The sequence below is a fragment of the Rhinatrema bivittatum genome, chromosome 19, assembly GCF_901001135.1.
Source record: "Rhinatrema bivittatum chromosome 19, aRhiBiv1.1, whole genome shotgun sequence".
Classification (NCBI taxonomy): Eukaryota; Metazoa; Chordata; class Amphibia; order Gymnophiona; family Rhinatrematidae; genus Rhinatrema; species Rhinatrema bivittatum.
Window position 1 is genome coordinate 43,400,921 of NC_042633.1, and position 23,977 is coordinate 43,424,897.

At 52.1% G+C, this 23,977-nt stretch overlaps 1 protein-coding gene across 3 annotated transcripts; it reads left to right on the plus strand.

Moving 5' to 3' along the window:
* Positions 1–260: 260 nt before the first annotated feature.
* NACC1 (nucleus accumbens associated 1) lies at positions 261–23,977 on the plus strand. Of its 3 annotated transcripts, none has more exons than XM_029585117.1 (6): positions 261–667; positions 19,555–20,402; positions 21,145–21,318; positions 21,417–21,522; positions 21,604–21,701; positions 22,203–23,977. In XM_029585117.1, the coding sequence occupies exons 2-6, from the start codon at positions 19,571–19,573 to the stop codon at positions 22,460–22,462; spliced, it is 1,470 nt and encodes a 489-aa protein (XP_029440977.1). In that variant the 5' UTR covers positions 261–667; positions 19,555–19,570; the 3' UTR covers positions 22,463–23,977. The 3 variants fall into 3 exon arrangements, with proteins under 3 accessions (XP_029440977.1, XP_029440979.1, XP_029440978.1); XM_029585119.1 differs by having other exon boundaries at positions 262–424; positions 19,552–20,402; XM_029585118.1 differs by having other exon boundaries at positions 262–424.

Sequence of the window (23,977 nt, forward strand, 5' to 3'; positions counted from 1 at the left end):
TATAGGTTATTATATGCCGCAGTGACGTCACTATGAAGAAGCTTTATTGTAAAGACACGGCACACAGTGTATGAATGAGTGACGCAAAGATAGAAGGGCTACGTCAGTGTGCATGCACACAGCGTGGAAGCTCGAGACCTATGAGAAAGTGACGCAGTGAAAACTTTATGGCAGGGACACAGCGCACAGGCGCAGAGAAGGAGGGGCGGGGGAAGGGTTACGTCACTGTGAAGAAGCTTTATTGCAGGGACACGGCGCACAGGCGCTCAGTGTCTGGTGGCTGGCGGGTGGATTGCTCGGCGCTCGGCTCCGGCGGTTGCTGGCTGTTGGCGGGTGCATGGCTCGGCGCTCCGCATCGCGGCCTGGCCGACAATGAATGGCCGCCGGAGCCGCTGCTGAGAGCCGGAGCCGCCGCCGGAGGGAGGTGAGAGGAGAGGCCGAGGCCTGGGACCCACCGCTCGCAGGGCCGGGGAGGGAAGGCAGGCGTCTGGGGATCCCGGGAGAGGAGCGCGAGACTTACAGACAACGCCCGCCACCCCCCCATCCGCTCCCGGCCCCGAGACCTCACCTCGGACCCATCCCGCACCCCCACCTCGGGCAGAGCCGAGGCGGTGACCAGGCCCAGGACACCAGAGGAGCACTGGGGCAAAACCGAGGGGCAGTAAAGGTGATGTCTTTATATGATTGGGGGGAGAGGATGAGGAGCAGTAGGGGGGATGTGGTTGTGTGTTTGGGGAGTGAGGATGAGGAGCGGCAGGGGGGATGTGGTTGTGTGTTTGGGGAGTGAGGATGAGGAGCAGTAGGGGGGATGTGGTTGTGTGTTTGGGGGGAGAGGATGAGGAGCAGCAGGGGGGATGTGGTTGTGTGTTTGGGGGGAGAGGATAAGGAGCAGTAGGGGGGATGTGGTGTGTGTTTGGGGGGAGAGGATGAGGAGCAGTAGGGGGGATGTGGTTGTGTGTTTGGGGGGAGAGGATGAGGAGCAGTAGGGGGGATGTGGTTGTGTGTTTGGGGGGAGAGGATGAGGAGCAGTAGGGGGGATGTGGTTGTGTGTTTGGGGGGAGAGGATGAGGAGCAGTAGGGGGGATGTGGTTGTGTGTTTGGGGGGAGAGGATAAGGAGCAGCAGGGGGGATGTGGTTGTGTGTTTGGGGGGAGAGGATAAGGAGCAGCAGGGGGGATGTGGTTGTGTGTTTTGGGGGGGAGAGGATGAGGAGCAGTAGGGGGGATGTGGTTGTGTGTTTGGGGGGAGAGGATAAGGAGCAGTAGGGGGGATGTGGTTGTGTGTTTGGGGGGAGAGGATGAGGAGCAGTAGGGGGGGATGTGGTTGTGTGTTTGGGGGGAGAGGATGAGGAGCAGTAGGGGGGGATGTGGTTGTGTGTTTGGGGGGAGAGGATGAGGAGCAGTAGGGGGGGATGTGGTTGTGTGTTTGGGGGGAGAGGATGAGGAGCAGTAGGGGGGGATGTGGTTGTGTGTTTGGGGGGAGAGGATGAGGAGCAGTAGGGGGGGATGTGGTTGTGTGTTTGGGGGGAGAGGATGAGGAGCAGTAGGGGGGGATGTGGTTGTGTGTTTGGGGGGAGAGGATGAGGAGCAGCAGGGGGGGATGTGGTTGTGTGTTTGGGGGGAGAGGATGAGGAGCAGCAGGGGGGATGTGGTTGTGTGTTTGGGGGGAGAGGATGAGGAGCAGCAGGGGGGATGTGGTTGTGTGTTTGGGGGGAGAGGATGAGGAGCAGCAGGGGGGATGTGGTTGTGTGTTTGGGGGGAGAGGATGAGGAGCAGCAGGGGGGATGTGGTTGTGTGTTTGGGGGGAGAGGATGAGGAGCAGCAGGGGGGATGTGGTTGTGTGTTTGGGGGAGAGGATGAGGAGCAGCAGGGGGGATGTGGTTGTGTGTTTGGGGGGAGAGGATGAGGAGCAGCAGGGGGGATGTGGTTGTGTGTTTGGGGGGAGAGGATGAGGAGCAGCAGGGGGGATGTGGTTGTGTGTTTGGGGGGAGAGGATGAGGAGCAGCAGGGGGGATGTGGTTGTGTGTTTGGGGGGAGAGGATGAGGAGCAGTAGGGGGGATGTGGTTGTGTGTTTGGGGGGAGAGGATGAGGAGCAGTAGGGGGGATGTGGTTGTGTGTTTGGGGGGAGAGGATGAGGAGCAGTAGGGGGGATGTGGTTGTGTGTTTGGGGGAGTGAGGATAAGGAGCGGTAGGGGGGGATGTGGTTGTGTGTTTGGGGGAGTGAGGATAAGGAGCGGTAGGGGGGATGTGGTTGTGTGTTTGGGGGAGTGAGGATAAGGAGCGGTAGGGGGGATGTGGTTGTGTGTTTGGGGAGTGAGGATAAGGAGCGGTAGGGGGGATGTGGTTGTGTGTTTGGGGAGTGAGGATAAGGAGCGGTAGGGGGGATGTGGTTGTGTGTTTGGGGAGTGAGGATAAGGAGCGACAGGGGGGATGTGGTTGTGTGTTTGGGGGGGTGAGGATAAGGAGCGGCAGGGGGGATGTGGTTGTGTGTTTGGGGGGGTGAGGATAAGGAGCGGCAGGGGGGATGTGGTTGTGTGTTTGGGGGGAGAGGATAAGGAGCGGCAGGGGGGATGTGGTTGTGTGTTTGGGGGAGAGGATGAGGAGCAGTAGAGGGGATGTGGTTGTGTGTTTGGGGGGAGAGGATAAGGAGCAGTAGGGGGGATGTGGTTGTGTGTTTGGGGGAGAGGATGAGGAGCAGTAGAGGGGATGTGGTTGTGTGTTTGGGGGGAGAGGATAAGGAGCAGTAGGGGGGATGTGGTTGTGTGTTTGGGGGAGTGAGGATAAGGAGCAGTAGAGGGGATGTGGTTGTGTGTTTGGGGGGGAGAGGATAAGGAGCAGTAGGGGGGGATGTGGTTGTGTGTTTGGGGGGAGAGGATAAGGAGCAGTAGGGGGGATGTGGTTGTGTGTTTGGGGGAGTGAGGATAAGGAGCGGTAGGGGGGATGTGGTTGTGTGTTTGGGGAGTGAGGATAAGGAGCGGTAGGGGGGATGTGGTTGTGTGTTTGGGGGGGTGAGGATAAGGAGCGGCAGGGGGGATGTGGTTGTGTGTTTGGGGGGGTGAGGATAAGGAGCAGTAGGGGGGATGTGGTTGTGTGTTTGGGGGAGAGGATGAAGAGCAGTAGAGGGGATGTGGTTGTGTGTTTGGGGGAGAGGATGAGGAGCAGTAGAGGGGATGTGGTTGTGTGTTTGGGGGGAGAGGATGAGGAGCAGTAGAGGGGATGTGGTTGTGTGTTTGGGGGGAGAGGATGAGGAGCAGTAGAGGGGATGTGGTTGTGTGTTTGGGGGGAGAGGATGAGGAGCAGTAGGGGGGATGTGGTTGTGTGTTTGGGGGAGAGGATGAGGAGCAGTAGAGGGGATGTGGTTGTGTGTTTGGGGGGAGAGGATAAGGAGCAGCAGAGGGGATGTGGTTGTGTGTTTGGGGGGGTGAGGATAAGGAGCAGCAGAGGGGATGTGGTTGTGTGTTTGGGGGGGGTGAGGATAAGGCGCAGCAGGGGGGATGTGGTTGTGTGTTTGGGGGGGAGAGGATGAGGAGCAGTAGAGGGGATGTGGTTGTGTGTTTGGGGGAGAGGATAAGGAGCAGCAGAGGGGATGTGGTTGTGTGTTTGGGGGAGAGGATGAGGAGCCGTAGGGGGGATGTGGTTGTGTGTTTGGGGGAGAGGATAAGGAGCAGTAGGGGGGATGTGGTTGTGTGTTTGGGGGGAGAGGATGAGGAGCCGTAGGGGGGATGTGGTTGTGTGTTTGGGGGGAGAGGATGAGGAGCCGTAGGGGGGATGTGGTTGTGTGTTTGGGGGAGAGGATGAGGAGCAGTAGGGGGGATGTGGTTGTGTGTTTGGGGGGAGAGGATGAGGAGCAGTAGGGGGAGAGGATAAGGAGCAGTAGGGGAGATGTGGTTGTGTGTTTGGGGAGTGAGGATGAGGAGCAGTAGGGGGGATGTGGTTGTGTGTTTGGGGAGTGAGGATGAGGAGCAGTAGGGGGGATGTGGTTGTGTGTTTGGGGGGAGAGGATGAGGAGCCGTAGGGGGGATGTGGTTGTGTGTTTGGGGGGAGAGGATGAGGAGCCGTAGGGGGGATGTGGTTGTGTGTTTGGGGGAGAGGATGAGGAGCAGTAGGGGGGATGTGGTTGTGTGTTTGGGGGGAGAGGATGAGGAGCAGTAGGGGGAGAGGATAAGGAGCAGTAGGGGAGATGTGGTTGTGTGTTTGGGGAGTGAGGATGAGGAGCAGTAGGGGGGATGTGGTTGTGTGTTTGGGGAGTGAGGATGAGGAGCAGTAGGGGGGATGTGGTTGTGTGTTTGGGGGAGTGAGGATGAGGAGCAGTAGGGGGGATGTGGTTGTGTGTTTGGGGAGTGAGGATGAGGAGCAGTAGGGGGGATGTGGTTGTGTGTTTGGGGGGAGAGGATAAGGAGCGGTAGGGGGGAGGTGGTTGTGTGTTTGGGGGGAGAGGATAAGGAGCGGCAGGGGGGAGGTGGTTGTGTGTTTGGGGGGAGAGGATGAGGAGCGGCAGGGGGGAGGTGGTTGTGTGATTGGGGGGAGAGGATGAGGAGCGGCAGGGGGGAGGTGGTTGTGTGTTTGGGGGGAGAGGATGAGGAGCGGCAGGGGGGATGTGGTTGTGTGTTTGGGGGGAGAGGATGAGGAGCAGTAGGGGGGATGTGGTTGTGTGTTTGGGGGGAGAGGATGAGGAGCAGTAGGGGGGATGTGGTTGTGTGTTTGGGGGGAGAGGATAAGGAGCAGTAGGGGGGATGTGGTTGTGTGTTTGGGGGGAGAGGATAAGGAGCGGGTAGGGGGGATGTGGTTGTGTGTTTGGGGGGAGAGGATAAGGAGCGGTAGGGGGGATGTGGTTGTGTGTTTGGGGAGTGAGGATAAGGAGCGGTAGGGGGATGTGGTTGTGTGTTTGGGGGAGTGAGGATAAGGAGCGGTAGGGGGGATGTGGTTGTGTGTTTGGGGGGGTGAGGATAAGGAGCGGCAGGGGGGATGTGGTTGTGTGTTTGGGGGGGAGAGGATGAGGAGCGGCAGGGGGGATGTGGTTGTGTGTTTGGGGGGAGAGGATGAGGAGCAGCAGGGGGGATGTGGTTGTGTGTTTGGGGGGAGAGGATAAGGAGCGGCAGGGGGGATATGGTTGTGTGTTTGGGGGGAGAGGATAAGGAGCGGTAGGGAGGATGTGGTTGTGTGTTTGGGGGGAGAGGATAAGGAGCGGTAGGGTGATGTGGTTGTGTGTTTGGGGGGAGAGGATGAGGAGCAGTAGGGGGGATGTGGTTGTGTGTTTGGGGGGAGAGGATGAGGAGCAGTAGGGGGGGATGTGGTTGTGTGTTTGGGGGGAGAGGATGAGGAGCAGTAGGGGGAGAGGATGAGGAGCAGTAGGGGGAGAGGATAAGGAGCAGTAGGGAGGATGTGGTTGTGTGTTTGGGGGAGAGGATGAGGAGCAGTGGGGGGAGAGGATGAGGAGCAGTAGGGGGGATGTGGTTGTGTGTTTTGGGGGAGAGGATGAGGAGCAGTAGGGAGGATGTGGTGTGTGTTTTGGGGGAGAGGATGAGGAGCAGTGGGGGGGAGAGGATGAGGAGCAGTAGGGGGGATGTGGTTGTGTGTTTGGGGGGAGAGGATGAGGAGCAGTAGGGGGAGAGGATGAGGAGCAGTAGGGGGAGAGGATAAGGAGCAGTAGGGAGGATGTGGTTGTGTGTTTGGGGGAGAGGATGAGGAGCAGTGGGGGGGAGAGGATGAGGAGCAGTAGGGGGGATGTGGTTGTGTGTTTGGGGGGAGAGGATGAGGAGCAGTAGGGAGGATGTGGTTGTGTGTTTGGGGGAGAGGATGAGGAGCAGTGGGGGGGAGAGGATGAGGAGCAGTAGGGGGGATGTGGTTGTGTGTTTGGGGGGAGAGGATGAGGAGCAGTAGGGGGGATGTGGTGTGTTTGAGGGGAGAGGATGAGGAGCAGTAGGGGGAGAGGATAAGGAGCAGTAGGGGGGATGTGGTTGTGTGTTTGGGGGGAGAGGATGAGGAGCAGTAGGGGGAGAGGATAAGGAGCAGTAGGGAGGATGTGGTTGTGTGTTGGGGGAGAGGATGAGGAGCAGTGGGGGGAGATAAGGAGCAGTAGGGGGGATGTGGTTGTGTGATTGGGGGAGAGGATAAGGAGCAGTAGGGGAGATGTGGTTGTGTGTTTGGGGGGTGAGGATGAGGAGCAGTAGGGGGAGATGTGGTTGTGTGATTGGGGGGGAGAGGATGAGGAGCAGTAGGGGGAGATGTGTTTAGTTTTGCACTGAGTAAGGAGGCTTGTTTAATGGTTATGACAATATGAATGGTTATTAGGGGGTATTTGGTTCTCTGTAGATGCTCTGTAGAGGGGGTTCCTGAGTTTGCCAAGATGAAATGTAATGATACTCCTTATCATATTTCTGTTTGGGGTGTGGCATGGATCTTGCAGAGCTTCTGTTTATGAAAGCTACATATGCTGAGATTGAAAGACATTAGATCTTGGGTGTTCCTGTATGTAGCTAGTCAGAGGAGGAAAGTAATTCATCAGACCCTGTCCCCAAGCTGAAAGAACGGTATTTTCCCATCGCGTATTCATAGTAATTACCCTACCCTGTTATAGAGAGAGAGAGAAAACAGTACGGTCCTATCACACATACCTAATCATTATATCCTACCCCGGGCAGAGTTCTAGGAGCAGTATTGGTCTTGGTAAGTTGTGATTCCCATTAAAGAATGAAGAGAAAAAGATGTAATGCCCAAGCTTTGAAGGCAAGGGTCCAAGGCTTCCAGAAACCTAACTGGGGGGGGGGGGGAGAAAATCTAGGGGAGGTGGAAGGGCAGTGGGCAAAACGAAAACGAGATGATATAAGGGCCAACTAATCTTTTTGGTAGGAAAGTAAATAAAGGGAAGAGGAGAATGAGAGCCTTACGGTTTTCTGAAGAAGTAGCTGAAAAGGTTGGCGTTCATTAGCCTGAAGAGAAGGCAGAAAGAGGGAGACAGGCGACGATATCTGGGAAAGTAGTCAGGAATGCAAAAATCGAAATGGAAGGAAAAACAGCAAATACAGTATAATGGGGGACACAAGACCATTGTGAGACTCAGACGTGAAGGGGCTGATGAGGAAAAATGGTGTCCATGGAGGAAGGAGAGACAGGAGGAGCACCACAGAAAATGGACACCAGTAAGACTGGCACTGAGGTGATCCTCAATCGATTTTTCAGGACGGTGAGGAGCTAACTAAACTTGAAGTGGGTAATCTGATGGGGCCAGATGCGATACATCTCAGGACATTGAGGTAACTTGGGAGATGTCCTGGCTGCTCCGCTGGCCGACCTTTTTTTCAATATTTCTTTGGAGCCTGGAGTAGTTCTGGAGGTCGGAAGGCCGGCAGATGCGGTTCCTGTTCATAAGGAGGAGGCTGGGGACTACAGGCCGGGTTGGTCTGACCTCTGTGGTGAGCAAACTAATGGAATCGCTGCTAAAACAGAGAAGTGCACTTTCTGGAATACGAGATCTGACGCAGCGTGGCTTTACCAGGGCTGGGTCTTATCGGATGAGCCTTGTAAATATCTTTGATTGGGTGACCAGAGAGTTGAATAGGGGAGAGCGGTGGATTTCAGTAAGGCCTGTGATGCAGCTCCACATAGTGGCTTATAAATAAATCGGTGCGGGTCCTAGGGTGACTGACTGGGTTAGCAACTGATTGAGTGGAAGATCTGAAAGGGTAACTGTAAAGGGGGTTTACTCTGAAGAGAGGGGCATTACTGGTGGTTTGCCTCTGAGATCAGTCTTTGCAACTGTTCCTTTCAACATTTCCCTAAGCAATCTTGCAGGACTATTGGGAAAGGTTTTTGGGTTTTTTTGCATTCTTTTTTTGTGGGTTATACTGAAATCTCCATAGGGTAGACTGTCAAGAAGGTGTGGAATATATGGAGGGATCTAGCAAAGCTTGAAGAATAGTCTTAGACTGAGCTAAGATTTAATGCTAAAAAAAAGTCGTCGTTTAAAAGATTTTTCTATACCGCCTATACAAACTGTAGCAGATCAAGTGGTTTACAAATAAAAAAAAAAAACATACACAATCAGTTTAAAATAAAGTAAAAACATAAGAGGTTAGGTGAAGCAAGGCAGGAAAGAATGGTACATTGCTTTGTAAAATAAAATGGAGGCACAGGGGTTCATGTCTGAGAATCGGGGAATGCTAGTGAGTATCGATAAGTTTTGGATGAAACTGGGTAGTGAATCCCAGAGTGTGGGTCCCACGGCAGAGAAGGCGCGTTTCCAAGTTAGGTCTAACCCTGGCAGTTTTGATGTTTGGAACGTGCAAAGTGTGGAGGGAGGTTGGTGGAAACGTAAGGACGAGCACAGCCAAATAGGATGATGCACCTTGTTTAAAATTGTGAATAATGGATAAGGTTCTGTGTGGAATGTGTGGACGAATTGGTCACCAGTGTAATTGTTTCAAAACGGCAGTAACATTGTATGTGTATCGGTGAGTAGTCGAGCAGCAAATGTTTGTGTTGAAGAGGATGTAAGTTATGGTCAGGAAGTCCTAAATAAAGTGAGCTACAGTAATCTAAACTATTTATTTTTTATTTATTTAAAACTTTTTTCTATACCGTAGTTTGGTTATGCACAGTCACAACGGTTTACAAATGGGCACCTGTATTTAATGTTTAGCTAGGGTGATACTATCTTACAAAGTGCCAACATAGTTTCGGTTATTTAGAATTAAAGCTTGAAGTACAGAGTGAAAGTCCTTATATATTTTTTATTTTATTTTTAATTTTTTATATACCGAAGTTCTTGTAAGAACTACAAATCACTCCGGTAAAAGAAGTGGTTTTAGTTTTTTGTTTTTTTTTAATCAAATTTTGTAAAGTTTTTATAACATAAGAATATGCCATGCTGGGTCAGACCAAGGGTCCTTCAAGCCCAGCATCCTGTTTCCAACAGTGGCCAATCCAGGCCATAAGAACCTGGCAATTACCCAAACACTAAGAAGATCCCATGCTACTGATGCAATTAATAGCAGTGGCTATTCCCTAAGTAAACTTCATTAATAGCCGTTAATGGACTTCTCCTCCAAGAACTTATCCAAACCTTTTTTGAGCCCAGCTACACTAACTGCTCTAACCACATCCTCTGGCAACAAATTCCAGAGCTTTATTGTGCGTTGAATGAAAGAATTTTCCCCGATTAGTCTTAAATGTGCCACATGCTAACTTCATGGAGTGCCCCCTAGTCCTTCTATTATCTGAAAGTGTAAATAACCGATTCACATCTACTCGTTCAAGACCTCTATCATATCCCCCCTCAGCCGTCTCTTCTCCAAGCTGAAAGGTCCTAACCTCTTTAGTCTTTCCTCATAGGGAAGCTGTTCCATCCCCTTTATCATTTTGATTGTCCTTCTCTGTACCTTCTCCAGTGTCATGGTTAATTTAGAATCTATAATGACGCCTAAATTGTGGGCTTGTCTGGATATAGGCATGGAGCAGTTTTCAAATTTAAGTTCCGATGGAGGAGCACAGGTTGAATTTGGGATGGTAGGTAGATTATTTCTGTTTTTGCTGCGTTAAGTGTGTCAGTTATGAGATAACCGTGTGTTTATTGTTTTTAGGTAGAGAGTAGCTAATGATAAAGTGTAGCTCCAAGACGTGTTGATGGCAGAATACATTGGATGTTGGCATATTTTACAATTTTTGTCGACACCAGATAGAAGATGACAGTGGTAGCAGATATATATTGAATAAGATGGCAGATAGGGCCAAACTTTGAGCTACTCCCGAGTCGGTGTAATACCAGTTTGAATGATAGGGGCAGAGTCATGCATTTCCGGTTTTATTGTTCCTTATGTTCTACAGTTCTATGTAAAGCCCCCATCCGCTGTTGGGCAGTTCATCGTTTTATGTAAACCGGAGTGATTTGTAATTCCCACAAGAACTTCGGTATATAAAAATTAAAAATAAATAAATAAATAAATAAATTTCAGCTGCAAAATCCCAAGTCGGCGTAGTATAAGGAGTGAAATTCTTCTGTTTGCAAAAGAGAGACAGTGGTGCAGGGAAAAGGGATTCGGGTTTTGTAAGAAACTGGGGAACCTTTTGGGGAAGGGGAGGTGGAACCAGGCTGCTGGCGCTAACTTTTGAAAAGGAGATAGAGCAGGGAGAAAGCTGACAGTCGCTCAGCAGAGCATGGTTTGGAGGGAGGTATCTTTAAAGGATGCTAACGCAACAGAAGAGTTAGGGCATCCCAACAGAGAGTTCCCATAAAAGCAAACATAGTCCATGTGCCAAGAACCACCTCAGTTAAAAGGCTCCAAATTATCCCTGTCAGCTGGAAAGCAGGTTGTTAATACAAACAAAAAACACACTTTGAAATGTCTGTATGCCAGTGCCAGAAGTCTGAGAAGTAAGATGGGAGAGTTAGAGTGTATAGCAGTGAATGATGAGATTGACATAACCAGAGACTTGGTGGAAGGAGGACAACCAATGGGACAGTGCTATACCGGGGTACAAATTATATCGCAATGATAGGGAGGATCAACTTGGGGGGGGTGATTTGTTTCTAGGATAGCATTGGATCCTGCAAGAGACTAAATGTACAGTAGAATCTTTATGGGTAGAAATCCCACATGTGTTGGGGAAGACTTTAGTGATAGGAGTATTCTGCCATCCACTTGGTCAAAATGATGACGGACAATGAATGAAATACTAAAAAATCGAGGAAGCTAACCAGTTTGGCAGGGTGGTAATAATGGGAGATTTCAGTTACGCTAATATTGACTGGGTAAATGGAGCATCAGGGCATGTTGGAGGTGTTGAGTTCCTGGATGGAATAAATGACTGCTTCATGGAACAATTGGTTCAGGAACCTACGAGAGAGGGAGCTATTTTAGTTCTAAGTCTCTTAGTGGAACACAGGATTTGGTTAGAGAGAGAATGGTGGTGGGTGTTATGATTTGGTAGTAGTTCCTGCATAGAAAAGGAACCATGCCTTTAAAAAAAAGAAGCAGTACTTTTTTTTTTTCTTGTCTGAGAATAACAGGGCTGAGATCACTGGTTTAGGACTACATTCCCCAGGATTCCTTGCTGACTGACTTTGGCTGAAAGCCAGCAAGGGTGAATGAGCAGGGGTGTGGCTAGTCACACCTCCCTTGGCAGCTGCTTCAGAGTATGAGGTGTCTGCAATAGCACTAGGGAAGATCTAGCAGTTCCCCACAGCTCCTTTCCAGCCCAGCTGAGGAGGAGGAGGATGCTGAAACTAACCGGACAAACTGCTACTAATAGTCAAGTTAAATGCTATAATTACCCAGGAAGAGACGGTCTTACTTTATCTACTGAAGACTGACTTTAGGGAAAGGCCAGAGTGATCTATATACAAGTCTGTTTAAGCAGCAGTGTTGAATGGAAAAGAACAGGGAGACTAAGCTTAGCCGTGCAACACTGAGAAGCTTATGAATATCCTGGGACCCTGTAATATAAACTCTCAGTGACCAGAGTACTGCTTTGGAGTGTTTGAAACTAACAGGGACGTGCTGAAGAGTATGTTTAGTACAAGAGCACTGCCTCAGAAGGTTGCAGTTAACAGAAATTCCCTAATTGGTAGTCTTGGGGACTGGACTTTTTTTTTTTTTTCTTATCTGCTAGGAGCGTCTGCATAATGGATTAAAACTTCTATGGAAGAGTGTTCTAACTAATATTGTTATAAAGAGATCGGTGTGTTGGGTTTAGTTCCAAGGATGTTTGTGCTAGAAAGTTTGCAGTGGTTAGGGAAGTACCCTGGAATGAGCCCATAGTGAGGTGCGTTTGCGGGACCTTAAACTCTGAAGGCAGTTACCAAAAATGAACGGAAGTTGTTTGTAACAAGCTTAAATCTTTCTTTCAGCTGTTAACTTGCTCTCAGGCACCAAAAAGTCCTGCATTGAAGCTAATTGAAATTCCCTGAACTCTGATATTTTGGGATGAATTCTTAACCTGGTTGGCTAACTAAAGGACAAGGAAAATAAAGTTGTGCTCTGATTATATTTGAGTGACTGTGTAATGACTGGAGAAAGAACTATAGGGAGTAATAAAGGAATTAGAATTAGTGTTTCAAGCTTCACCCCTTTAAGTTTTAAGGAAATGAAATGTTACTGGAGTGATACATGATCAGAGCCAAGGACTTATCCCAGGCCTTTAGAAAGGGGAATAGCTCAGGATATGATGGACTGAAGGTGAACCGGTAGATGTGGTATATTTGGATTTTCAGAAGGCATTGGACAAAGTTCCTCATGAGAGGCTTCTAAGGAAACCAAAATGATAAAGGGCATGGAACAGCTTCCCCTATGAGGAAAAACTGAAGACGTTAGGGCTGTTCAGCTTGGAGAAGAGACGGCTGAGGGGGGATATGATAGAGGTCTTTAAGATCATGAGGACTAGAATGGGAACTGAAATGGTCATTGGTCTTCACTGTAAAGCATATGGGGATAGACTTAAAGATATAAGCATACACCCTAGAGGAAAGGTGAGACAGGGGAGATAAGATAGACATTTAAATACCTCTAAGGTATCCAGGCACAGGAGGCGAGCCTTTTACGATGTGAGAGTAAATGGGTGATAGTGGATGCACGTAACAGCCTTCCCATGGAGGGTGGTAGAGACAAGGACAGTTTCTGAATTCAAGAAAGCATGGGACAAGGAGTGGAGTGCCTGTTGGGTCAGAGGATGGGCTGTGAACCAGAGAAATCGGGGATTCAAATCCCACTGCCACTCCTTGTGACCTTGGGCAAGTCGCTTCAGGTACAAATGTAGGTTGTAAGCCTTCTGGGGACAGGGATATTTCTGCAATACCTGAATATAATCCGCTTTGAAGTGCGAAAAAGCGTAATAAAAATCAAATAAAATGAACCAAGCACTGGGGATCCCCAAGGGAGTGGTGGGGATTGTAGAGCTGAGGAACTGGGCAGACTGGATAAGCCATATGGTCTTTTTTTTTTTTTTTTTTTTTGCCATCATGTTTCTGTCTTTGCACGAAAAAGTAGGCGACCTCTTCATTCAGTAACTGATGGCACTTCCTTAAGCAATGATAACTTCACCTAAATGTTTCCTGTAACTGTTGCTCAGACTTCCACATTGTTCTTGAGGAATTTTGGTCCATTCTTCCGTACAGACCTGTTTCATCTCTGACATTTAAGGGCTTCTTTGCCTGAACCAGCTCACTTCTGGTCTTGCCACAACATTTCAATAAGGTTTAGGTTGGGATTTGAATGTGACCAGTCCAAAACACAATATCGTTTCTTCTGTCATTCTCTAGTGGATTAATTTGAATGTTTTAAGAGTTGTTTTGCTGCATGACCCACTTATGACCAATTTTTGACTCATCTGTCCAGAGAACGTTTTTCTAGATGTCTTGTGGGTCATCCAGATAGTCTCTGGCAAACCCAAGGCATGCAAAAATGCTCTTTCCTTGGGAGCAGTGGTTTCTTCCTAGCTCTCCTCCAATGAACAGCATTCACATTCTGGTTTGTTTTTTTTCCTGATGGTTAATGCATGATCCCTCACAGCTGATAGGAGAGAGGCCTGCAGATCTTTAGAGGTTAGTCTGTGGTTGTCTGTGATTTTGTGCATGATATTCCAGTTTGCTCTTGGGGTGATCTTGGCATGACGACCTCTCCTGCGTAGAGTCACAGTGGTCTTTGGCTTTTTCCATTTGCAGACTTATCTGTCCAACAGTGGATGGATGGTGCCCCAGATGTTTAGAAATGGTCTTGTAACCATGTCCAGAAAGATGGGCATCACCTACTTACACATAGGTCCTCAGAAGTTTCTTTTGGTCATGACTTTTATGGTGAAGACCCAAACTCAAAACCTTTTGGACGTTTACATAGGACAGACATGCAGGTTTGCTCTTGTTCACTTGTTGCCTGATTCTAATTAGCCAATTAGTTGGGCTAAGGGAACCAGGGTTCATCTACCGTTTCTCACACGCTGATTCTGAATTGGTCTAATCGTTCCTACTTTATACATTGTGTCTCAAAAAACACAGCATTGTTTAATTTATACCCATTTTGTTGTGTAAGCAAAGACTGGTTTTCATTAAATGGAGGGTATCATGGTAGGAAGTTGTAATTCTCATAAGACTTGGGGATAGCATTTTTTTTTGTAGCACTGTAGAAAATATTTCTGCTTAGAAACGGTGGTGGATCTGACTGCCTCAGCTGTATCTGGTTCGGAACCAAGACCGACTTCAGTCATCGAGCTCCTGCATGCCAATGATCCTTTAGTGCGAGTCCACAAATGGATTTTCGGACCTCCCCTTCAGTCATTGAGTTCCAAACAAACCAATGATCCTGTAGTGTGAGCTCTCCAGTGGGTCTTCAGATAATGCTGACGTCAGTTATTGAGCTGCAACAAACTGACGATCCTGTAGTGTGAGCTCTCCAGTGGCACTTCAGATAATGCTGACGACAGTTATTGAGCTCCAACAAACTGACGATCCTGTAGTGTTTGGCTCCCAAATGGATCTTCAGACCTCCCCCGTTTTTGGTAATCAAGCTCCAGCTTGTTGATGACCTTGTAGCATAAGCCTTCTCAGATGTGACTCTTCAGGCAGTCTCTGATGTATTTATTGAGGCCTACAAATAAATGAGATTGACCCTTAATGCTCAGAAGGTTAAGGTCCTCCATCACGTAGCTCTGTTCCCAGTTTTAGCAATTTCAGAGTCACAGGGTAACTCAGAACATTTATAACGTTTTTCTGTACCTCTTGAATCCATTTACCGGAAGGCTACATCCGAAGAAATCCAGCATTGCCTCAAATGTGCAATGGTCATGTGAGGAAGCAGGCACGCAATGATTGTCACATTAGTCTCCTGGTTTATGTAGCAGCCATGACCCCCAGCTTACTTATACGGAGGTGAGACCGCAGGGTGCTAGAGAAGTATCATCAATGTTGTCAGAGGAAGATCCTCAAAAAAAAAAAAAGCCATAAGCCTGGTGCAGCCTTACCTCCTCTCTCAGAATCAAATGCCACAAGCCCCACAGCAACGATCATCTGATATTAACCTTGTTACGCCAGCTGTGTTGCCTGGATGTTGGACTTCTGAAGCAAGTTTTCTTCTCCAGTTTGGTTAAGGCAAATGCTGAAGAGGACTACAAGAAAAGTGTTTCAAGGACATCTCCAAGGCTTAGATGAAGAAATAAATCAATTTTTGGGAGACTACTGTGGAGGAACATGACTGTCTGGCAGGATCCCAAACATGAGACAGATCCCATGTTACTAACACCCAGGAATAAGCAGTGGCTATTCCCCACGTCTACTTGATTAATAAGTTTATGGACTTCTCCTCCAGGAACTTGTCCAGACCTCTTTAAACCCAGCTACTCTAACTGCCTTTACCACATCCTCTGACAATGAATTCCGGAGCTTAATTGTGCGTTGAGTGGAAAAAGAAGTTTCTCCAATTTGTTTTAAATGTGCTACTTACTAACTTCATGGAGTGCCCCCTAGTCTTTTTTTATTTTTTGAAAGAGTAAATAAATCAACTTGCATTTACCTGTTCCACGCCCCTCGTGATTTTATAGACCTCTATCATGTATCCCATCAGCCGTCTCTTCAGGCTTAAAAGGAAGATTCTGCTAAGAGAATCTCGGCCCTTCAAACCCCTACAACAGTAAGAGGCCATGGAAGAGTGGAAGCAGTATGATGTGGGTCCACTCAATGACCTGGGATCGATCATGCCCAGTCTTGGATCGGTTTCATCAGTCACTTTCAGACCTGCGTTCGTGCCCGAATGTGAGAGGGTGGTGGTGATGGATGCAAGAAGTGGCTTTCCAGCAGAGGTGGAAAAGGTTCCTGGATCCTAGCAGGGGCTGGGTTGAGCACCAGGGAAGAGCAAGGAGAGATGGGATGGGCTTGCGCTCTTCTGAAGCTGCAGGGTAGTGTTTGGCTGGAGCCGAGGATCACGTCCTGGCTTCCATTTCGTGCCTGTAGGAGCGAACTGATGGCAGAGATCGGGTTACGGGAAGACACAGACTGTGACACAGCAGGGACAGGCCTGGAGAGAAACCCTGTCCTCAGCCCAGAACATGGAATTACTCAACCACACCCCCCCCCCACCCCCCCCCCCCCCCCCCCCCCCATCGTTTCAGTCACATTAGTGCTTTGTTTTTCAAAGCACTTTGGGCCTTCAGGTGAGCAGACTGGGGAGGCCTTCATGTACAAGGAGCTCTCTGTACTGCTGCCTGCTGAGCCAGCGATGTCCTCGGGAGCAGCAGAAGAGCCCTAAGGAACCCAGGGCTGGCTAGGATGTGAAAGGGAATATGGGACGGTGCTTGGCATCCTCCGCGGGCTGCCACAAACTGATTGACCGATTGGCTGCTGATACAAAGCCATGAATCCTCTGCCGCACCTTTCTATTGCTAAGCTGAAATGTGATTTTTGCTGCTCTGTTGGTCTCCCGCACACGTTCTCCCTGTAAAACTGCTCTCGTGCTGCTATTTCTCCAAAAAGCTGGTGGTAAATACAAAGCAAAGCCAAGGAAAAGGGATGTGTGGGCTTAAAGGTGGAGCTGGTGGCAGTTGCAGCCTCCAATCAACCTGCGTCTGCTGCAAGCCATGAAGAGCAGAATTGATCCCTGCAGGGGGCTGCATTTATTTGCAACCCCAGTCCAACACCCCCACCTCCCAAACCGGGCGCAGAGGGGTGCGCTTACATTATTGTGTAGACGAGCGCACATGTGCTATCTAATATCAGAAAGGCCATGAGCGCAAACATTTTTTTTTTGTGCAGTCTTTTATAAACTGAGTTCAGATTTGTGCGCTAGAAGTCAATATAATGCAAATAATACCTGGGTTTTTTGTGCTTGCTATGTTTTTGCCATGCACACCGTGCTGAGGACCCGTTGTACGCACGGTGCCCCCCATCTCTCCGAGGACAGGCAGACCCCAGGACTCCCCTCCCCAGCTGCAGATAGGAGCACATTCCCCTTGGAGAAGAAACCATTGTAGAAATGAAGAGTAAAACTATGTATATAAGGGGATAACCTCCTTATTGGACTAACCAGATATGTGTCTTGAGTAGCTTTTGAGAGCGAATGCTCTTCTATTCTAGTCAGAATAGAGCAAGCAAAACCTGACACTTCTGGGGAAATCTAACAGGGTAGGGGGTCTGAATTGTCTGATCGCTGGATTGTGTTAAACCTTCCGAGGGCTGGTTCTGCCACCCCCAAGGAGGTGTCGGCCTGTCCTCCGCTCGCTCTGCTGCTTCACGGCTTCTGCAGTGAGAGCCTGGCGAGAAATACATTAGTCTCGTCCAGTAACGAGGTCTTGCCTTGTTTTTTCGGTTTAACCTTTTATTCCAGTGCATTCAAGTGGACTAACACGGCAGCCGCACTGCTTTACACGTGGTACAGAGAAGGCCCCCCCTTCCCCCTCAGGTTACAGATGCGCACTCCCCCCTCTCTCTCTCTCTGCTCCCTAATACTGCATTGTCTGGAAGGGAGTCTGGAAGCTGCTGGCGGCGTGTTGCAGGCTCAGGAAAACTCACGCACACACAGACACATACACCCCCTCGTCCTGCTAGGTTGGCAAGTTATCAGATCATGCCAAAGATAGCAGGGGGTGCTGCAGGAGCTGGGGAGGCATCGCAGCACTGGAATAGCAGGGTGATTCTAGTTTAAACAGATTTGCGTATGTACAGCATTCACAAGAGCAGACAAAAGATTCTGAAATCATGGTTATGTAACCTGCAGGCACTGCTGTCAGGCTGCCCCAGGATGCTCCCCAGCTTTCAGCACTGTACTGTCCTTTTTCCCCTGCTCTCATTTCCCAGATCCTATTCATGACTGAAGAGGCTGCTTTACTGATCAAGGTGTGAATTTTCCTTAATACTAAGGTGCACTGAGCCAGCCATGTTTTATGCTTTATTAATGACTGTAGTGATTAGTGTCAGAGTGCAAGCCCATCGAGGTTTACTGGGGGTGCTGCAGGGCAGGAGTGAGGTGCATTGGCAGAGCTGTGTGTGAGGGTCTCAGTACTGGAATAGCAGGGGGTGCTGCAGGGCAGGAGTGAGGTGCATTGGCAGAGCTGTGTGTGAGGGTCTCAGTACTGGAATAGCAGGGGGTGCTGCAGGGCAGGAGTGAGGTGCATTGGCAGAGCTGTGTGTGAGGGTCTCAGTACTGGAATAGCAGGGGGTGCTGCAGGGCAGGAGTGAGGTGCATTGGCAGAGCTGTGTGTGAGGGTCTCAGTACTGGAATAGCAGGGGGTGCTGCAGGGCAGGAGTGAGGTGCATGGGCAGAGCTGTGTGTGTGGGTCTCAGTACTGGAATAGCAGGGGGTGCTGCAGGGCAGGAGTGAGGTGCATTGGCAGAGCTGTGTGTGAGGGTCTCAGTACTGGAATAGCAGGGGGTGCTGCAGGGCAGGAGTGAGGTGCATTGGCAGAGCTGTGTGTGAGGGTCTCAGTACTAGAATAGGGGGTGCTGCAGGGCAGGAGTGAGGTGTATTGGCAGAGCTGTGTGTGAGGGTCTCAGTACTGGAATAGCAGGGGGTGCTGCAGGGCAGGAGTGAGGTGCATTGGCAGAGCTGTGTGTGAGGGTCTCAGTACTGGAATAGCAGGAGGTGCTGCAGGGCAGGAGTGAGGTGCATTGGCAGAGCTGTGTGTGTGTGAGGGTCTCAGTACTGGAATAGCAGGAGGTGCTGCAGGGCAGGAGTGAGGTGCATTGGTAGAGCTGTGTGTGAGGGTCTCAGTACTGGAATAGCAGGAGGTGCTGCAGGGCAGGAGTGAGGTGCATTGGCAGAGCTGTGTGTGTGTGAGGGTCTCAGTACTGGAATAGCAGGGGGTGCTGCGGGGCAGGAGTGAGGTGCATTGGCAGAGCTGTGTGTGAGGGTCTCAGTACTGGAATAGCAGGGGGGTGCTGCAGGGCAGGAGTGAGGTGCATTGGCAGAGCTGTGTGTGTGTGAGGGTCTCGGTACTGGAATAGCAGGGGGTGCTGCAGGGCAGGAGTGAGGAGCATTGGCAGAGCTGTGTGTGAGGGTCTCAGTACTGGAATAGCAGGGGGTGCTGCAGGGCAGGAGTGAGGTGCATTGGCAGAGCTGTGTGTGTGTGAGGGTCTCAGTACTGGAATAGCAGGGAGTGCAGTGGGAAGTGGTTGGATCTTGCTGTTACTGGAGGTTGCTGTTAGGTGCCTTTGTAGATCTGGCTATAGCTGGGGCTTGTGGTCTTTCAGTCTCTGGTTCTTCAGAAGATGCTCACATCAAGCTGCCGTAGGGGTGAGTGAGTTTGCTGTTGATGTGCTGAAGTATCCACTGTGGCATTGGGGAAGAGAGCTCCTCCTCAGGGAGCTATCGCGCACAAGCTCCCTCCTTATTGTCCATCTCTCATCAGGGAGACATCATGCACAGGCTAGCTCCTGCTTCCTATTCGTCTGTCCTTAGAGAGCCATTGCTCCCAGCCTGGAGATCCACAGCTAAGAACCAGGGATTCAGCCTCGCCCTCCAGGCTGTTTTTCTAGGTTGGGAGCAATAAGTTATTGACACTTATTGAATCAGAGAGTCTGGCACGAGTGCGCCGAAAGTGTCTGGTCCTTGACGTCTCTTTCTCTGTCCTTTCCCCCCAGCAGATCTGGACTTGCCACCATGGCTCAGACTTTGCAGATGGAGATCCCGAATTTTGGGAACAGCATCCTGGAGTGCTTAAACGAGCAGCGGCTGCAGGGCCTGTACTGTGACGTGTCCGTGGTGGTGAAGGGCCATGCGTTCAAAGCCCACCGGGCCGTGCTGGCGGCCAGCAGCTCCTACTTCCGAGACCTCTTCAACAGCAGCAAGAGCGCGGTGGTGGAGCTGCCCGCGGCGGTGCAGCCCCAGTCCTTCCAGCAGATCCTCAGCTTCTGCTACACCGGCCGGCTCAGCATGAACGTGGGCGACCAGTTCCTGCTCATGTACACGGCCGGCTTCCTGCAGATCCAGGAGATCATGGAGAAGGGGACAGAGTTCTTTCTGAAGGTCAGCTCCCCGAGCTGCGACTCCCAGGGGCTGCACGGCGAGGAGGCTCCCGGTTCGGAGCCGCAGAGCCCCGTGGCCCAGACCTCCTCCCGCGCCTCCTGTAACACGCCGCTGCCCCTGGTGTCCCGCGTGAAGACGGAGAGCCAGGACTCGGACTCTGTGCAGTGCACGCCGGTAGCCAAGCGCCTGTGGGACAGTGGCCAGAAGGAGACCAACGGCAACAGGAAGATGCCCCGCTTCTCGGCGGAGGCCGGGCCGAACAGGCAGGCGGCGGCGGGCAGCGGGCCCAGCACGTCGGAGCGCACCAGCCCCGGGACCTCCAGCGCCTACACCAGCGACAGCCCCGGCTCCTACCACAACGAGGAGGACGAGGAGGAGGACGTGGTGGAGGAAGGCTCAGATGAGCAGTACCGGCAGATCTGCAACATGTACACCATGTACAGCATGATGAATGTCAACCAGTCAGGTGAGCCGCTGGGGTTGGGAGTAGCGGCAGTAGCTCTGGATCTGGCCGGCTCGCTGCTGGGGGGGGGGGGGGGGGGGAGAGCAGTGACCACTCCGAGGCGGGCCAGCTCGCTTCCAGGGCAACAGGCCCAGGGCTGGTCGACCTTGCACCTGGAGGATTGGGGGCTGGCTGACTCGCTGCGGGGGGAATGTGGCGAGCGGCGACGGCTCGGGGGGAATGAGAACGCAGTGGCAACGCAGGGGCTGCCTTGGGGTGTGGGGGAAGTGGTGACAGATTCAGGGCCGGCCGGCTCAGTGCTGGGGGTTTGGGGAGTGGCGACTGCACGGTGGCAGGGGAAGGGAGTGGGAGAGCGGTGCCCAGAGCTGGCCGTTCTCGTGATAAATAACCTGTCTCATGTAAGTGGACGTAGAACATCGCCTTTGTCCTGTTTTCATGTTTTCTGGGAAGAAGGTGGCTGACAGAGGTGAGATCCCTCTAGTGCAGGTAGTTGGGTTTTCAGGATGGCCGCAGTGAATGTGCACACGAGAGAGAGATTTGCATTGCCTGGGTCTCCAATGCATTTAAACCTCTCTCATGCATATTCCTTGTGGGTCCCCTGAAACCCTGCCTCCAGGGGAGGCTTGGAGGCGCTGCTCTAGTGCACGAGACAGTAAAGGTTTGACAGACTCGCCCCGGCTACATCCAGGGCCCCCCTGGCATTCCCCCGCTAATCCTTTCTCCTCCTTTTTGCTGCTTGCCCCAGCGGAGAAGGTGGAGGCTCTCCCCGAGCAGTCCCCCTCGGAGTCCCGCAGCCGGATGCGGCTCAGGCAGGACCTGGCTTGTCTGCCCGCGGAGCTCATTAATCAGATCGGGAACCGCTGCCACCCTAAGCTGTACGAGGAGGGAGACCCGGCCGAGAAGCTGGAGCTGGTGATAGGTAAGGGGCGGGGCTGGGCGGGGGGGGGGGGGCGGAGCGGGGCCTGGGTGCTGTGTAACCCCTCTGTGACGTGCCGCTCCTCGCCCCCCCCCCCATAGGCACCAACGTGTACATCACCCGCGCGCAGCTGATGAACTGCCACGTCAGCGCGGGCACGCGGCACAAGGTGCTGCTGAGGCGCCTGCTGGCCTCGTTCTTCGATCGGTGAGTACCTGGGGAGCCTGGGCGAGGGCATTAGCTGTGGGGGGGCCTGGCCCTGTATAATGCGATGCCGCTCTTCCGCAGGAACACCCTGGCAAACAGCTGTGGGACCGGCATCCGTTCTTCCACCAACGACCCTAGTCGAAAGCCACTGGACAGCAGAGTCCTTCACGCAGTGAAATGTGAGTCTCGCGCAGGCCCCCCCCCCCCCCCCCCCCCCGGAGTGGGACTCGTCCTGGGGGGGGGGGGTGAACAGACAGCCCCGCGAGTCGGATTTTCTTCCAGGGGGTGGTGGGGATGGAGAGCACCCTGCAGGCGGGGAGGGTGGAGACGGCACTCTGACGGCCGGACGTTGGGCTGGGGGGGGGGGGGGGGGAGTGGTTGACGGTCAGGGCCCTGCAGGCTTGGTTGTGCTGTAGAGGATGGGGGGAGGGGGAGAGTTGTTGGGACACACAGGCCCAATGGCTGGGGTTACGTCCTGGGGTGGGGGACACACAGGCCCAATGGCTGGGGTTACGTCCTGGGGTGGGGAGGGTGGTTTAAACTGGAGCAGGGAGAGCAGAGGATGAGATGGGGAGGGGAGGACCCGCGCTTTCTCATCTCAGGGGGGGGGGGAATGGAGATTGCTCCAGAAGCTCACCTCTCCTCTCTCCCCCCCCCCCCCCCCCCCCCCCCCCCCCCAGTCTACTGCCAGAACTTTGCACCCAACTTCAAGGAGAGCGAGATGAACGCCATCGCGGCCGACATGTGCACGAACGCCCGTCGCGTGGTCCGCAAGAGCTGGATCCCCAAGCTGAAGCTGCTGATGGCCGAGGGCGACACTTACACCAGCTTCATCAACGACACGGGCAAGATGGAGCCGGACATCCTGGGCGTGGAGCAGGGCGGCTTCGAGAGCGGCAGCCACGAGGACGCCGGGACCTCCGCTGAGGGGCTGCCCTGAGGAGGAGGAGCAGCAGCGGGGGGCGGGCCGGGCCAGCCGCTTTCATTTCAGCCAGTCTCACCCCTTTCTTTTAATGTCTGCCAGAGGAGTAGTGCACACCGTCCCTTATAATTGTTTCACCGAGCGGGGAGCGCTGGAAAATCTTTGGGGTTTTATAGAGATAGAGATGTACAGGATCTAGATTTGCCTAGAAGGGGAAAGGCTCTGTTTCCTAGAGAGAAGAGAAAACCGTACCAAGCGTTTCTGGAAAGCTTCCGCTTCACTCCGGGGAGACTGAAAGCAGTCGTGTGGCCCCTGACTGCCCGCCCACGGGGGCGTCGTGGTGCCTGGGGGGGGGCCCAGCCTGAGGGTATCGGCCACCGAGGGAATCCAGACTACATTTCTTTACCTGCAGACAGACAGACAGACAGCGTGGCAGGGGGAGGGAGATCGGGGTTTTCTCGCACCCTGCCGGTCCGGCCTCTCTCTTCGTTCGTGGGAGGTGCAGGGGAGGCCCTCTTAGTGTTGTAAGAGCGCTGCTGAGGCGCTTATCCTGAGAAGTCACGGGTACAGAGGGCCGGCGGCTTTCCGTTAGGGACGAGGGATCTGCCGTGGCAGGTGCTGAAGGCTCGGGCTGGCCTGGCTTTAATTTCCCCTGTGATTTGTCCTTCAGCAGCTTCTCCCCTCTGCTCGGTTTCTAGGGATAAAGTTCTTCCAGAGTGCAAACAGAATTCAGATTTCGTTGGGAGCACAAAGCCTGCATTTTCTGGTGTTTGTGTTTTTTTTTGTTTTTTTTTTTTTAAATGCTTTTTACCTTTTTTTTTTTTTTTGTTGCTGTGCCTTGAGGAAGATTATGCAACGCGGCTCGCAGGCTCGGGCGTCTGGTGCTGAGACATCCACTGTCGGGCTGAGGACGGAGCGGCACCGTCGGGCGAGAAGGAAGCAGCAGGCCGCGCTTGCAATGAGCCTGAGCTTGCCTGATTTTTGGTTTTCTGGAAATCATGTAGAGGTGTGGGGCTCTGCACCATCCATTTCAGTCCTGCTAAAGTGAGTTTTGTGTTTTGGTTTTTTTTTTTTCACTGCCAGTGGCGGTGCTTTCTCCCCCCCCTCCGCCTGTGTCCCCAATGGCTCACGAGGGCTTATTGTAGTGCTAGAAAGAAAAGGATAGCAGAGGATCGCAAGACGACATCGCTTTCCTCGGCCAGCACTGGGAGTGCCCAGGAAGCCGGGCAGGTGTGGAGGGGGGGCCGCTCCCTCTCTCTCCAGGACGGACGGACGACCTCCCCGACTGTCTGAACCCGCTGCTGGCCTGCACGCCATCCCGAGGCGGCGAGCTCCACCAGTTAGCAGGGCGTGGCGTGAGGACGCGTTAAACCCGCTGCTTGTGAAAGAGAGAGAGAATAATAGCTCTGTCCGGGATTTTCCAAGCTGACTTAATTGGGCAGAGGGGCCTCACGGTCTTTCTAAGAATCGAGCTTTTTAAAAAAAAAAAAAAGGAAAATCTCCTGAGCTTCATTGCCGCCCTCTGTTTTTCAG

What these genes read in the sequence shown, in the direction of transcription:
- NACC1 (XM_029585117.1), top strand. Translation starts at nt 19,571, where the DNA reads ATGGCTCAGACTTTGCAGATGGAGATCCCGAATTTTGGGAACAGCATC. An exon ending in GATGAATGTCAACCAGTCAG is followed by an intron (nt 20,403 to 21,144) that starts GTGAGCCGCTGG and finishes TGCTTGCCCCAG; the next exon opens with CGGAGAAGGTGGAGGCTCTC. An exon ending in AGTCCTTCACGCAGTGAAAT is followed by an intron (nt 21,702 to 22,202) that starts GTGAGTCTCGCG and finishes CCCCCCCCCCAG; the next exon opens with TCTACTGCCAGAACTTTGCA.